This window comes from Tupaia chinensis, unplaced genomic scaffold (genome assembly GCF_000334495.1).
Source record: "Tupaia chinensis unplaced genomic scaffold, TupChi_1.0 Scaffold000115_1, whole genome shotgun sequence".
NCBI classification, from domain to species: Eukaryota; Metazoa; Chordata; class Mammalia; order Scandentia; family Tupaiidae; genus Tupaia; species Tupaia belangeri.
This window is the reverse complement of record NW_006159579.1, coordinates 58,235-72,079: the sequence shown is the minus strand read 5'-3', so window position 1 is coordinate 72,079 and position 13,845 is coordinate 58,235. Positions and strand designations below refer to the sequence as shown.

The 13,845-nt window shown below is 51.9% G+C and overlaps 1 protein-coding gene across 6 annotated transcripts in view; it reads right to left on the bottom strand.

Moving 5' to 3' along the window:
* EFCAB8 (EF-hand calcium binding domain 8) overlaps positions 1-13,845 on the bottom strand; it is an 88,144-nt gene that overhangs the window by 16,074 nt on the left and 58,225 nt on the right. For 5 of the 6 annotated variants that reach the window (XM_014586114.2, XM_014586115.2, XM_006143990.1 and 2 more), the window contains 11 exons: positions 12,527-12,594; positions 12,050-12,201; positions 10,563-10,700; positions 9,995-10,105; positions 8,187-8,414; positions 7,153-7,223; positions 6,568-6,772; positions 5,220-5,432; positions 3,625-3,756; positions 1,140-1,361; positions 411-569 (listed from right to left, as the gene is read on the bottom strand). In XM_014586114.2, the coding sequence (XP_014441600.1) occupies positions 411-569; positions 1,140-1,361; positions 3,625-3,756; positions 5,220-5,432; positions 6,568-6,772; positions 7,153-7,223; positions 8,187-8,414; positions 9,995-10,105; positions 10,563-10,700; positions 12,050-12,201; positions 12,527-12,594 (1,699 nt within the window). The remainder of the gene's footprint in view (positions 1-410; positions 570-1,139; positions 1,362-3,624; positions 3,757-5,219; positions 5,433-6,567; positions 6,773-7,152; positions 7,224-8,186; positions 8,415-9,994; positions 10,106-10,562; positions 10,701-12,049; positions 12,202-12,526; positions 12,595-13,845) is intronic. The other variant, XM_006143993.1, reaches the window with a different exon arrangement.

Genomic DNA, 13,845 nt, shown 5'->3' with positions numbered 1-13,845 from the left:
CAAAAAAAAAAAAAAAAAAAGATGCTCAACTTCATTAGTCATTAGGAAAATAGCAAGTGATTTTTGAGCCATGTAAATGCATTACCTATTTAATAAAACACACCAATATTTAATTATTTTTAAAAGAATTCATGAATATAGAGTACTTATTACGAAGATCAAAGCTCATGGCATGGGGTATGCATTTGTGTGTATGTGTTCACATGTGTATGTAAGTGGGTTTGGTCTGTGTACAATTCTGTTTTACTGCTTAAGGATTACTCTGGTTAAGAGAGACGTTTCCATATCAGCCAGACAACCATGAACAGGACACATGAAAGCCTTATAATCTCAATAAGGAAACCATGTCCCCAGCTCATCAGTGGGACTCAAAGTCACTTTTCTGAGCAACCCTCCAGTAATCTTCCTACCTTCTTCTCCTCCAAGGGAATGTAGTGCGGCAAGCTGGTCCCCAGCTGTCTAGGAATTAAGGACTGGAACTTGTTCTCTGTTTTATATATGGTCTTGGCCCCAGCAGGTTGGGATAGCCGATGGTCAATGAATGTGCAGTAATTCTTGATGTCCCAGATCTAGACACAAAGTATGGTGAGTGGCCCCACAGCCTCTAAACCTTATCCCCAACTCACTCCATGGGTTCCTCCTAAACCGTTCTTTTTCACTCTGAGGAAAGTTCTAATTCACACTTCTGAGACACCTACACAGTCAGGGCCAGAAGGGATCCTAAGGATCTTCTGGGCCAGACCCTTTGTGAGCAGGCAGAGCAAGCAGGACTGGCTCAAGAGCAAGACTATCCTGCTTCATGTACCACCACAGGCAGAGAATTGTTCCTGAGTCTGCTGTTCACAGAGTAGACGCACAGCTGCAGAAGGAGGAGGTCGAGGAAGATAATATGGAGCATGGGACCCACTAGGGGAAGTTTCTTCAAGGGGCCTTTGGAACCAAGCCTTTGCTAGTGTCACTGGCCATATCAGAGCAGGAGCGGACTTCTAAAGTAATCTATCCTACCATCCTGCCATGGTTTTACAAGTGAAACTAGCACCCAGGGGGAGTAAGAACTAGGCAAGAGACATGTGCAGCAAAAAGGTAGCCAGAGGCTTGCTGACGCCAGCCCTTCCATGTCAAGGCTGGTTCTTCCTTACCTTAATGTGTCCATTACAATCCCCCGTGATGAGGATCCAGTCATTTTCATCAGTGGCCATGGCACCCACCACAACAGACCCATCATTTTCAAAGTCGACGGGGAACTTCCCCAGCAGGCCTCCGTTCCCGTGGATGGACCAGGCATAGATGTAGCCATCAATGCAGCTGCTCAGCAGGGCAGCCGTGTTTGGCAGGCGAGGCCTGGTCTGCAGGAAGATTATCTGGGTGAGAGAGGCGGGCTCTGCTCAGCAGGGCTGCGAGCTGGGGCTCAGCCTGGCTCCTGTCACACACTGCGAGGGACCTGGGCAAGTTACCACACCGACCTGGCATGCCAGCTGCCTACGTGCCCAGTGAGAATGGTGTGGTGATACCACTCTTCCTACCCAACTAGTGACAAGGAACACATTTAGATGATGAGCTATTCAAGGGCAGTGATATCTGCTCTTTTTTGTTACTATTCACTGTATTACCCTCAACAACTTCCATGCTGCCTAACACATAGTACCTGATCAATAAATGCTTGTTGAATGAAGACATACAAGTCATATTTTTTCAAAGCTCAAACAAAATTTTTTTAAAACCTGTAACTCAACTCAAATAAATATGAAGAAGGAATTGATGCCCCTTGTTATATATTTACTGTGAAATATCCATATTTGTCAGCCAATTGCCAGGAAAGTGTTTTGAGCGAATTCTGGTTCAAGTCTTGCTTAGATTGTGCCCTTTGCTATTCCGACCCACGCCGCTCGCTTTCGCCTTATGGGTCACTGCCGTGGTCCGTGTGGGGCTCCACCATGGGAAGCTATGCTGCATAGACAGCACATAGAGGAGAGAGCTGCTTGCTGGCACCCTGCAAGGGGCTGAGAACAAATCAGGATGATAGGGGGAACTGGGGCTTCCTTCCTCACTCCTACTAAATCAGGACTTCACAGAATGATGGTTTATGCTTCCCCAAATGTGTTACCAATGATGGAAAAAAAAAAAAAATCTCAACCATTTTCATAGCCAGAGAAGTCTGAAACAAGATAATCAATCTGCTTCCCACTGGCCCAGGTGCCAGTGACAAGAAAGTCAGGAGTCCCTTACGCTTCAGACCCAAAGGCTTCACTGGTAAATTCTACTCATACGTAAGGAAGAACTAACAGCGATCCTTCTCAAACTTGTCCAAAAAATTGAAGAGGTGGGACCACTTCTTCACTCATTTTATGAAAGCAGTATTACCCCAATACTAAGGCCAGACAATGACACTACAAGAAAACTACAGACCAATGTCCCTTCTGAACACTGACACAAAAAAGCCAACAACACACACTTAACAATGGGGATACGTTCTCAGAAATGCATCACTAGCCAATCTGTCATTGTGCAAACGCCACAGAGTGGAGCGTCGTAACCCTAGGAGGTACAGCCACTAGCAGGGCGAGGCTGTAACGCATAGCCCCTATGTCCCTCCTGCGACCATCGTCATATGGGCAGCTCTTCAGTGAAGGAAACGTGGAACATGACTGTACTGGCAAGCTGAACTCAGCAGCATTTTAAAAGGGTTTATATGATAACCAAGGGAGTTTTATTACTAAAATGCAAAGACGATTCAACATACAAAAATCCGTCATTGTAAAACACCACATTAACAGAACTAAGGAAACAAATCACGTGACATCTCGATTGATTCAGAGAAAGCGTCTGATAATATTCGACACCACTTCATGATAAGACACACTCAACAAGCCAGGGATAGAAGGAAACTACTTCAACATAATAAAAGCCATATATGAACACCCACAGCCAACAGCATACTCAATGGTGCTCTCAAGTCTCTGGTGCCCTGAGCTGGGTGTGATGGGGCGGGTCTGCTGTATTCTGACTAACAACGAATTGCACTTCCAGGAGGGGGAGTAAGCACCATGGGGTGGGGGTGGGGGTGGGGGCAGTTGTCCAGGAAAGGTACAGGAGGAAGAGATAAGAACAGAGATGAAACAATGGCCACTTGTATTTTGTACCGAACACCCTCCCAGGTAACAGGACGGCATTCTGACAGTGGATTCTGGAAACTTCTCCTTCAGCCCAGCCCCAAGCAGGCAGGGACCCTGCTCACTTCCCTAGGCACACATCCCACCAGAAAAAGTACAGGAGGAAGAGATAAGAACAGAGATGAAACAATGGCCACTTGTATTTTGTACCGAACACCCTCCCAGGTAACAGGACGGCATTCTGACAGTGGATTCTGGAAACTTCTCCTTCAGCCCAGCCCCAAGCAGGCAGGGACCCTGCTCACTTCCCTAGGCACACATCCCACCACACCCCAGCCCCCGGAGAACTCTTTCCAGACACAGCCGCCCTGACTCCAAGCACTGCCCTCTCTACCACGTCTCCCTGAGCCCTGAGGAGGCAGGCTGGACGCCTGGCCCCGGCCCACAGACACACCATTTCCCGGCTCCACCCTGACTGTGCCTCCCAGCTCCTACTCCCTGCTGAGCAGCCAACCTTCTCCACTGAGGAGCTGGACTGCAGCAACAGCTTCTTCCGGAATTCTTCTTTCTTTTCAACCTCTTCATAAATTGGCTGTTTGCCATAGAACTTGCTTGGCTGCCTGGATCTGCCAGCGCTGACAGGTTTCTGGAAACAAAAATGGGCCTCTCAGGCGGCCAGGAGGATGTCTCCCTTCCCCGTGAGGGAACAGAGGCCTGAGGAAGATGAGAAGAGCACAGCCGCCCGGCTGCCACTCTTGGTGCACACACCACTGTGAAAAGGCAGCCAGGCGTCTGTGGGCCTGCACCCTAAGGCACTCCGATGCTGGGAATCCCCGTGTGAGCTGACTAGCAATCCTGGTCCCTTGGGCAGGGGCTTGAGATTGTCTCTGGGGAAGACCATCCTGAGTCCTAGAAAAGACTACCTGGTTAAAAGTGAGAATAAGGTCCAGCGATGGTTGAGCAGTAACACAACTAGAACTGGACAGGAGAGGTTCTGCGTTCTCTTCCCAGAACCTCCCTGACCATGCTGGGTATATACTCATGCCCATGATCTGGGCTGGTTGATTCTGAGGGTGGGTTGTGACACAGGGACCCTGCTGAGGGCATCTCTCTGTCCCTGTCTCTGTGTCCCTATCTCCCTCTCTAAGGAGGAAATACATAAACTTAAGGAAAAAAGATGATGGGGATAGTATGCCATGTACAGCCATTGCTCTAGGAAATCTGAGCACGCTAGCAAACCCCAATACTTCAAAGATGATCTAAGCAGCTCATAAGAATATAAAGCGTGCACCTCTTACAGCAGAATTCTGTCCTAGCAGCTCGTGTTGGATTTAGGTGTAGACTGCCCTACACCTGGCAAGCACTGTGTTTTAGGGGAAGGTGGTGTTTCTCATTCGAGCCTCAGCTCCCAGAAACAGGACTCAGACTTCAACTGCAGAAACATCTTGCTTGGCTCCTCCTCGTCCCACCCAAGAGACTATACTGTCCTCACTGTCTGGATGCTGTACCCTTTGCTGAAAGTTCCAGACCGAGCCATGCCCTGCAAGTGGGGAGAGAGCAGCTCCTCTTGCCCTCTCTCTACTCCTAAGTGGAACCGTCAGTCAATCTTGGAAGGATTAGTCCTAGGGCAGAGATGAGGGCTCAGAGGAGGATAAAAGTGTTTTGCCTTTGCCTGCATCTGGGTCTCAGACCTTTGTAGTCTGGTCTCTGGGGAGGTGGGACTCACTGGGGAAGGTTTGGAGGTACCGTGACACCTCTCTGCCCATGGGCCAGGGCCTGGTGACTGGAGTCTGAGAACTGAGAATGTAGCCCAAGAGCTAACCTTAACTTTGGGCTTTAGGAGTTGTATTCCCTTTGGGTCCTGTCTCTAAGGCCTTCTTGGGTCCTCATATTGGCCATGCTTCCAAAGGGATCATGCTCAGGCCTAGGGCAGCAGAGCACATTAGAAATGGTGGGACTAAAACAAAGAGGCCCCCTGCCTGGGCCTGCAATGCACAAAACAAATGAGTTGACAGAATTAAGTGCAAAAAGCACCAGCTGAGAAAACACACACATGCAACAAACAAGCATGGGGTAAGTATGCGGGCAGCCTCCTGGCCGAGTACTCACTTCCACCTGCTGGGACTCATGCCAGTCAGACTCCTTGTCCCTTGACCCTCTCATCACTGGTGGAGCCGACACTAGGTTCCGCCTCAGGGTGGCATTGGCCGTGGTCCAGGCGCCAGGGCCCAGGTGCTTCACAGGGACCTTGTGTACCCACTTCTCCATGCAGGGTTTGGTGGGCCGGTGGTCCTCAGGCCGGCAGTCATCCACTACTTGCACCTGTGCCAGGGAGAAAGTAGCCCCGAGGCATTGCAATGTTCTAGAGGGAAATTCAGGGTCTCCCTAGCCCAATGCCAACACAGCCCCAGAGCTTGCTTCCCAGAAACCTAGTACCTGTAACAAGGCATCAGATCAGAGTTGACAACCCCATCCCTGGGCCAACCATGGGCAGGGTACTGCTCCCATGAGGAACTCAGTCTCCCATCTGTGAGATGGGTGGCAGTGTTTTCAATCTTAAGCTGAGCTGTTCTGGGGGAGGCCCCACACGGGCTCTTTCCCCCTACAGTAGCCTCCAAGCATCTCTCCCCACAGCATTCAGATAACCATGGGTGAATAACTCCTAGAGTCTCTCCAGCTGTAATCTGCTACGATGTGGTAGCTGGGAAACTGTACAGCAGTCCCAAGTCCCTACCACGAGCCCAGTGAGCCCAGCACAGTAACATGTTGCACAATGGGTAAAATGTGAACTGCCTCCTGGGAGAGTCATCTGCTCAAGAGGACAGGATGAGCACCACCAGGCTCCACAGTCAGGCTGCCCCTCCTTGGCTGTGAAACCATAGGCAAGGAGCTTAACCTCTCTGTGCCTCAGTTTTCTTTCTTTCTTTTTTTTTGTTTTCAAACCTTACATCTTAGGTCTGTCACTTGATCTTTCTGAGCCTCGGTTTTCTTTCTTTCTTTTTTTTTTTTTTTTTGGAGAGGTTTTTGCTATAGGGCGCGTGCACTTGCCAGAAAGACAGAGAGAGACATAGAGACAGGAAGCGAGAAATCATCCCCTAGGGGGGATGGCCACGCCGCAATCCCCTCTCCTCCATTTTCCTCTCGGGATCTTGGGCACGCATGCACACACGCCCAGCGTGAGTTTTAAGCCACTGGGTCCGGGACTCGAATTGCGGTCGACTAGGTGGGAGTCCAGCAACATAGCCATTACGCTAACTGCTGGTCCCAGTTTTCTCACTTTTCAAATGACAATAATTATAGGAACCACCACCTACGTAGGGGGCTCCCAGCTCCTCCCAAAACAAGTCTCCACTGTCCTCTCTACTTCCTGGGGTACTCCCTCCCCTCCATGCCCTACCTAATCCTGGCCCACAGCTGGGTGAAAGGTGAGAGGAGAGAGTGCACTGGTTGCCCATACCTTCTTGGGCTGCAAGGGCAAAGGACTCTCAGAGGCGTTGAAACTCAAGATGGGCTTGAGCAAGTTGATGTTCCAGAAGAGGATCTCTCCGTTGTAAGAGGAAGTCCCAATGAACTGGTTCTGGTACTTGGCCATGCTCAGGATGTCTTCTGAGTGGAAGGTCTGCCATTGGTAGCACAAGAGCACTGGCTTGGTCTTGTGGAACCTGTGCACATGGCCAGAGGCAGAGGGCTGAAAGCTTGACAATGATGTAGAAACAATAGAAATTCACTTCCGTTGTTTCTGCTACAGCAGGTGAATGGGCCAAGATGCTCCCCCACTGAACGAGGTGCTCCAGGAAGACGAAGACGCCATATTCTCATATATACCCATCCCCGGCACCTAGCAACAAGCCTAGGACGTGTTAACCTTGATGACTGATGAATGAATGCGGGGATGACCAGACAAAGCAATGGTCTTCACCCACCACTAATTTCCTGCTTGGTGTTCCAGCCAATGGGAAAGCTAGGAATGGAGGAAACTCATCTGGAGCAGAGAGAATATTTAGCTACCCTCACCTAGTTACCACACACACTCACTACTCACATGAAATAAGTGATTCTCCTATTCCATCCTGTCATGTAGAATACTTGGTTCATATGGACAATCCCACTAACCTGTTGAAGATGGGGGGAAAAAAAAAGAACAGAACAGAACCTTAGGGGCCAGATGGTGGCTCAGAAGTACAATGCAAGAATTCCAAGTTTGTATCCGGGGACCTCCCTGAGTGCACCAGGCACAGGCATAATGAGGCTGGCTGAACCTGGAGGTGGATCCAGCATTGAGACCATGTTGAGGGTACTGTCTCTCTGTTTCTCTCACTCATGGAAATAAACTTCATAATGAGAGAGAAAGAAACAAATAAAAACTCTAAAGCTCCTCAGAGAAAATAGCTCTGGGCCCGAGTGTCCCCCTGAAGGTACCAAGCAAAAGGTTGAACTTCCCAGTGATGACGATGAGAGGTGGTGGCACCAGGGACCTTCCAGGGTGCTTTCGCATCTGTCTCACTGACGGACTCGGGAGGCAGGCAGGGTAGGTATCCATGTTCACTTGAGAGAAGGGATAGCCGGGAGAAGACAAGTGAACTGGCCGAGGTCAACTTACTACTGAGTAATGGGTTCCGGGCCAGCACTCAGGCTCCTGGCTTCTTAGCCAAGTACTCTTTCTGAGCTGGGTAAATGATTATGTCATAAGAGTGAAGTCCCAAAGTGAGGCTTCTGGTTTTGCTCCTTGTCACACCCACAAACTGTCCCAGCAATACTGTCAGACCTTTCCCAAATAGGGGTGAGCATGGGTGACCTCACTGCTAGAAATGCAGTCCAAAGTGCCCATGTGTGGGATACGAAGTACTGGCAAATCCGAAGAGCGGGAGTCTCCAACACGGTGAAAACCTTATTGAGCGAGGCACCATGACCTATCTTTCTCATGCATGAGAACACAAAGGCCCAGGGAGGTTGGCAGTCAGGCAGGCTCTGCTGCACAGCCTTTCAGGGAGGTAAAACAGTGCATCCCAGAGTCCCTTGAGCTGTGCCCTGGTCTCGAGAGGCCCTCCCTGGCCCCAGCTGGCAGACCAGACCAACCTCCAGTTGGTCCGGGTTGGGGAAGGTCAGCAGGCACTCGCCGATGTTGTAGTTCCACATCTTCACTGTGCCATCACGCAGTCCTGTGAGCAGGCACCGCTCCGACTCATCCAGGGCCATGGCTGTCAGCTCCATGAGCTTGGCACCAGACACGGAGAACTCCATCGTCTTCTTGCCCGTCACAATCTCCCACACACTCACCATGCCCTCCTGGCAGCCACTTACTACCTGCAGGGGAGCACACGGACTGTAGAGAGGAGAGTGCCTCCACTCCCAAAGGGGGCTCCAGCCTATGATGGCTGGGCTAGGGCCCCCTGACCATGCACTGGGCAAACAGACTTCCAGGGCCCCCAAAGCCACTCTGGAAGTAGGTCTTCCTATGCTCTGTACCACTGTGCAGCGTAAACTGACATTGCCCCTTTAGAAGGAACCAATTTAGTAAAGTCTCTGATGCAGAGAAAATTATCCCTAATTCAGAAAAGATATTTACTGAAGCATCATTATTCATGAGAGAAGAAAGAAGAAAAAAAAAAAAAAAAAAAAACAGGAAATAATGTCCCCTAAGTAGGGCAATGCTGAGTTAAGAACGGTCACATCACTCAGTGAGACATTTGCTGCCCATATGACTTAAAATGCAGCAGTGGCAGATGGACTATTTCAGACCAACCTTCCTACTAAGAACATCTAGAAAAGCTGGGGGAAGTTTAAAAATGGAACAAATTAAAATCTCTCTTTGAAGGGACAACCAGGTGCCCACATAGTCAACTGTGGTTTAAGTCCCAGACCCAGCAGCTTAAAACTCACACCAGGCACATATGTGTGCATGCCCAAGACCCCCAGAGGAGAAGGGAGGAGAAGAGATTGCGACATAGCCATCTCCCTGGAGGTTGATTCCTCCCTGTCTGTCTGTCCAACCAGCACAAGTGCCCTATAACAAAAATCTCTAAAAACAAAGCAAAACCAATCTCTGTGAAGGCACTGAAGAGTACCAAGGCAGTGGGGAATGGTGGCACCAGTAGCCAGAACAAAAGGGGAGTTTGTGCAGCCACAGCCCCCCCCTGCTGCGGATGCAGCCCACCCTGTCCAGAGCCTGGGTCAGGCAAGCAGTTCCAATGGGAGTGGGCACAGACCCTGGCATATCCTCAGAAACAATTCCATATGCCAAGCTGCCCCGCCCAATCTACGTATCTCCTCCTGGGGCCAGGGTGCTTCCTGGACCTCTCTCTCTTCCCACAATGGACAAGGCAGTGCCCGAGAACAGCTTCCACCCTGGAGAGCACATCTAAGTGGCACTCATCCCCACATAAAGGAAGCTGCCTATTCGGAGCTCAGGGGGCTCAGAGAAGTTAGATGACCTGAGGACCAGCTGGTGGAGCTCAGATCTGATCTCACGCTAACGAGTCTCCAGGGCTGCTTTTCAATCTATATTCTGGGCCCCAGCACCACCATCGAAGCTGTACGAGTTCCCAATGGGCAGGCTGGCCCCACAGCCTAGTGGTTAAGGGAGTCAGAGCCCACATGACCAACCACATGGTTTGAATCCTGTCCAGTAGCTTGAGAAACACACCAAACACGTGTGCATGTGTGACCAAGATCCCAATAGGATGAAGAAATGAAAAAGAAATTGCAGTGTGACCATACCCCACCGAGGGGTGCTTCCTTTCCTCCCCCTCTCTGTCTCTCTGTCTCTCTCTCTCTTTCAAGCACACATACCCTCTGGCAAAAAAAAATTAAAGTTTCCAATAGGATGCATACTTGGGCATATGGAGAGGCCTTGCCAGCCTCCGAGGTGAGCCTGGTCCACTCACCTGCTTAAAAATCTTGCTGTAGAGGATGGCACACAGGGAGGAACTGTGAGTTGTGAGCTTCCCTGCTTTCATGGGCCCCTGGGCCTCCAAGTACCCGGTTAGGATTCCAATCTGCAGAAGAGGAAGGAGGCAGACAGTTGGGCAGTCAGAGAGCTCTGCCATCAGCGACTGATGCCTCTCAGTGACTGGCCCTGGGGAGTAACTTCCAATACATGAAGCATCAGGACGAGCCTGACTACACACAGGCCTGAGCCCACTGTGGCTCCCAGGCTTCTCAGTGGGCCTGCTGGTACTACTCACCCTACTCTGTGGTCTCTACTTCCTAGGATTGAGTCTCCCAAACTTAGAACCCCAAAGTTCAAGGTCCCTCTCACCTTACTTCAGAAAAGCTAAAACCTCAATCAGGTGCCCCCTCTAGGAAGCCTTCTCTGACTATTCCTGCCCTGGGCTAGACTCCGTGAAGCATCTAACATACAACCCTACCATAACACATAGCACTTTCTGCTGAAATGATCTGCCATGCTCTACCTGCAGCTGTGAACCCACTCCCTCCTGGGCCAGCACTCACCGAAAAGGTGCTGCAGATTAGGGTATCATTTTTCTTATGGAAGTAGGCGCTGGTGATGGGGCAGTTGCCCAGGGAAAAATGCCTCCCATAGAAGGACTGGAGGCAGACATAGTCCTGCATGTCCCACACACGGATGTTCTGTGTTTTTTTTTGGAAAGAGGCCAAGAGGCCAAGGGTAGGTCCCCAGGGTGTGGTCGGCACCTGAGGCCGTGTAACTGTCAGTCCTGCAAGCAAGTCCCGAGGCACATCATCCACCACTTCCAACATGCATCCACCTGTTAAGCTCTGCCCCTTCACAGACCAGGACAAAGATGCTCAGTGGCTCAGATAACCCAGGCACACAGCAAACAGGATAGAGCAAGCATGGCCCAGAGCCTCCCCCAGGCTCCCACCTGCTCGGGCAGCTGCCATGACATGGAAGACAAGACAAGGCAGGGCCGCCCACAGCCCAGCCCAGACCCAGCCTTGCTTGAGAAAGCCAGCCTGAGATGGCATCCGAGAGTGGCTGGCAACTCGGCTACCAAAATGGCCTGTCTGCCCCCAAAGTAGATCCTTTCTATTCATCCCCAGTGAAGGAATTCCCTGGAGTGGTCTGTGGACATCCCTTCCGGCTCCCAGGTACCCTCTGCCGATGGCTGCCTGTGAGGGTTCAGCAAGCTCATCCCCATTCCCCACCTGCCCCCAGACTCAGCTCCTCCATCAGCTCCCAGGGCTGCTGGGAAGATCCCGGACAATGGTAAGTGTAGGATGTGTTGGGAAGGCCAGCCTGGGTGACCCTAAAGTCCTTGACAATTGTCCATCTTCTGTGTCCCCAAAAATACAAACTTGTCCCCTGGGAGAGTCCCTGGAGCTGTCAGGGCACATCCCTATGCTGGCTGGGCAGATGAGGCAGAGTCCTAAGCCAGTAGCTAAGCAGGAGCAAAGAGAAGAGGTCCTGAGTAGGGAGCCAAGGCGTTCAAGAAAGGTCCAGGCCCCGACAGCCGGGGCGGCCAAAGAGGGGTCGCCAGTAGAGTTGAGAGGTGCAGGTTTGGGTGGGGGCAAGGAGGGAGGAGCAAGGTTCACCTGTACGGTGTTAGACACCAACTGTTCTCTTACCATCAGTTCTCTAAACCACTACCCATTCATGGATGAGGAGATCGAGGCTCAGAACAGGGAAGGGACTTGCCCTGGGCCACAGTGTCAGAGCCCGAGAACCCAGCTCCAGTGGACTGCTCAGAGTCAGGCTCAGCCTCCACCGGGAGCTGTCGGAGCCGGAGGCTCACGGCTGCCTTCCTGGCAATTCCACCTGGGCACCTTCCTCTAGCCCTCTACTCAGTTGTTGGACGGTGGACAAGGTCACTGCATTCCTCTGGGCCTCAGGCCCCTCCTCAAGGTTGGTCCCTGGGCTGGCTGAGCCGGGTTATTATCCTTAGGACTGGCGTTCTCCCTGAGAAGCAGGAAGTAGCCAGGTGGGTGGCAATGAGGGGCGTGCTCCATGCGGGCGGCACCTTGTCCTTGGAGACGCTGATGAGGATGTTGTTGTTCTTGCTGTTCACAATGATGTGTGTCACTGAGGTCTGATGTCCCTTCATCAGCCACACAGGCCTTTTCGAGACAAGGGGGTTCCACAGGCGGATGAGGGGGTCATACCCACCGGTCACTGGGGTCAAGAAATGGGTTTAGGCCACCCAGAGCTTTCACTGCAGACCTTCTCCCAGGGCCAGAGCTCGGAGGGGTGGGTCACTACACCCCAACGCTCTGCCCCCTCTCCCCTACCCTCCACCAGCAACCTATGCAGAGCCTGTGCCTTCGCACTGCTCCCATCCCCTGGTCCTAGGAGCAGGGACAAGAGTGGAAAGAGAGGAGGCCGGACAGAGGCCAGATGCTAAGGGGCCTTCTGGGCTCTAGTGGCCCCCACACCCCCAGCATCCCTCACCCCAGCTCTGTCCACCCAGCAGCTTCTGGGTGATGTGAAGGTTACTTACCCAGGAAGTTCTTATCTGGGCAGTAATCAAAGCAAAGAATTCCTTTTCTTAAATTCAGCACCGACAACCTGCAATAGCAAAGGGGTTGGGACTGCAGGGCTGGGAGCAGCAGCCTCAGGAGCTCTGAGATGCAGGCTGGGGTACGGGGAGCTGGAGGCAAGGCCACCAGGAGCCCTGAAGAGAAATCACTGCCTCTCCATCCACAGAAAGGAGGGCCCAGAAACCACCCAGGACAGAGTATTGCAGACAAAGCGGATGCTGAAGCCTCAGCTGGGAACCAGCAGCCTGTGGGGGAGGTCCCTGTTCCCAGGAAAATCGGTCCCAAGCAGGAGTCACTCCTCACGCCAGCCAAGCAGCTTGCCTTGTTCCAAGGACCAGCTTGACTTGATTTCCCACTAGCTATACTGAGATGCACATCCTCACACCAAGGAGGCCATGGCTTTTTCATAACAAATCAAGACAAGAGGAGGTGGACCAGTAGGTGGCATGGTGGTTAAGGCAGCTGGATCCCACATGGATGGGTATGTGGTTCAAGTCCCAGACCTGGTGGCTTGAAAATCATTCTGGGCACTTATGCATGCATGCCCAAGATCCCAAGAGGAGAATGGAGAAGGATTTTGTGGCGTGGCCATACCCCCTGGGGGTGGTTTCTTACTTTCTTCTCTCTCTCTCTCTCTCTCTCTCTCTCTTTCTCTCTCTCTTTCTGGCAAGCACACTCACCCAATAGCAAAAAACTAAAATACAAAACAAAACAAAAAAACAGACAAAAAGAGTTTCCAAGGCCAAGGGGGAAAAGCTCCTGGGTGCTGTGGTCTTGCCACGTGCTGGTCCCTGTGCCAGAACCCCTCATACAACCCTCTTGTGAGCCCTGAGCCAGGGAGAAGGACATCAAAAGGAGAAATTGAAGAACCTGCCCAAGGTCACATAGGTAGCAAGCCATAGGGGTCAGGATTCAGATGAAGGGTCGGCGTAGCAGGGAGTGGCAGGAGGCTCAGCACAGAACCCAGGAGGGCCAGGATGACACACACAGGGGTTCCAGGGGGGTCAGGGCCCAGCAGCCCTCCCAGGGCCGTGCCTTTGGCCCTGTTGAGTTCCTAATTCACAGCATCTGGCCTGTCAGCTGTCCTGTTCCTTCAAACAGACCTCACCACAAAGGCCCCTGTTGGAGGGCACCTCGGTCCTCTCAGCCAGCATGCCTGCACTGGACACCCGGGGGCACCTAGCTGACTCTGCCCCCACTCTGCAGGACCCCAGCCAGTGTCTGGGTATCGTCCTGGGTGACCTAGTGGCTCCCCCCCTCCCCCCACGCCCCCACCCCC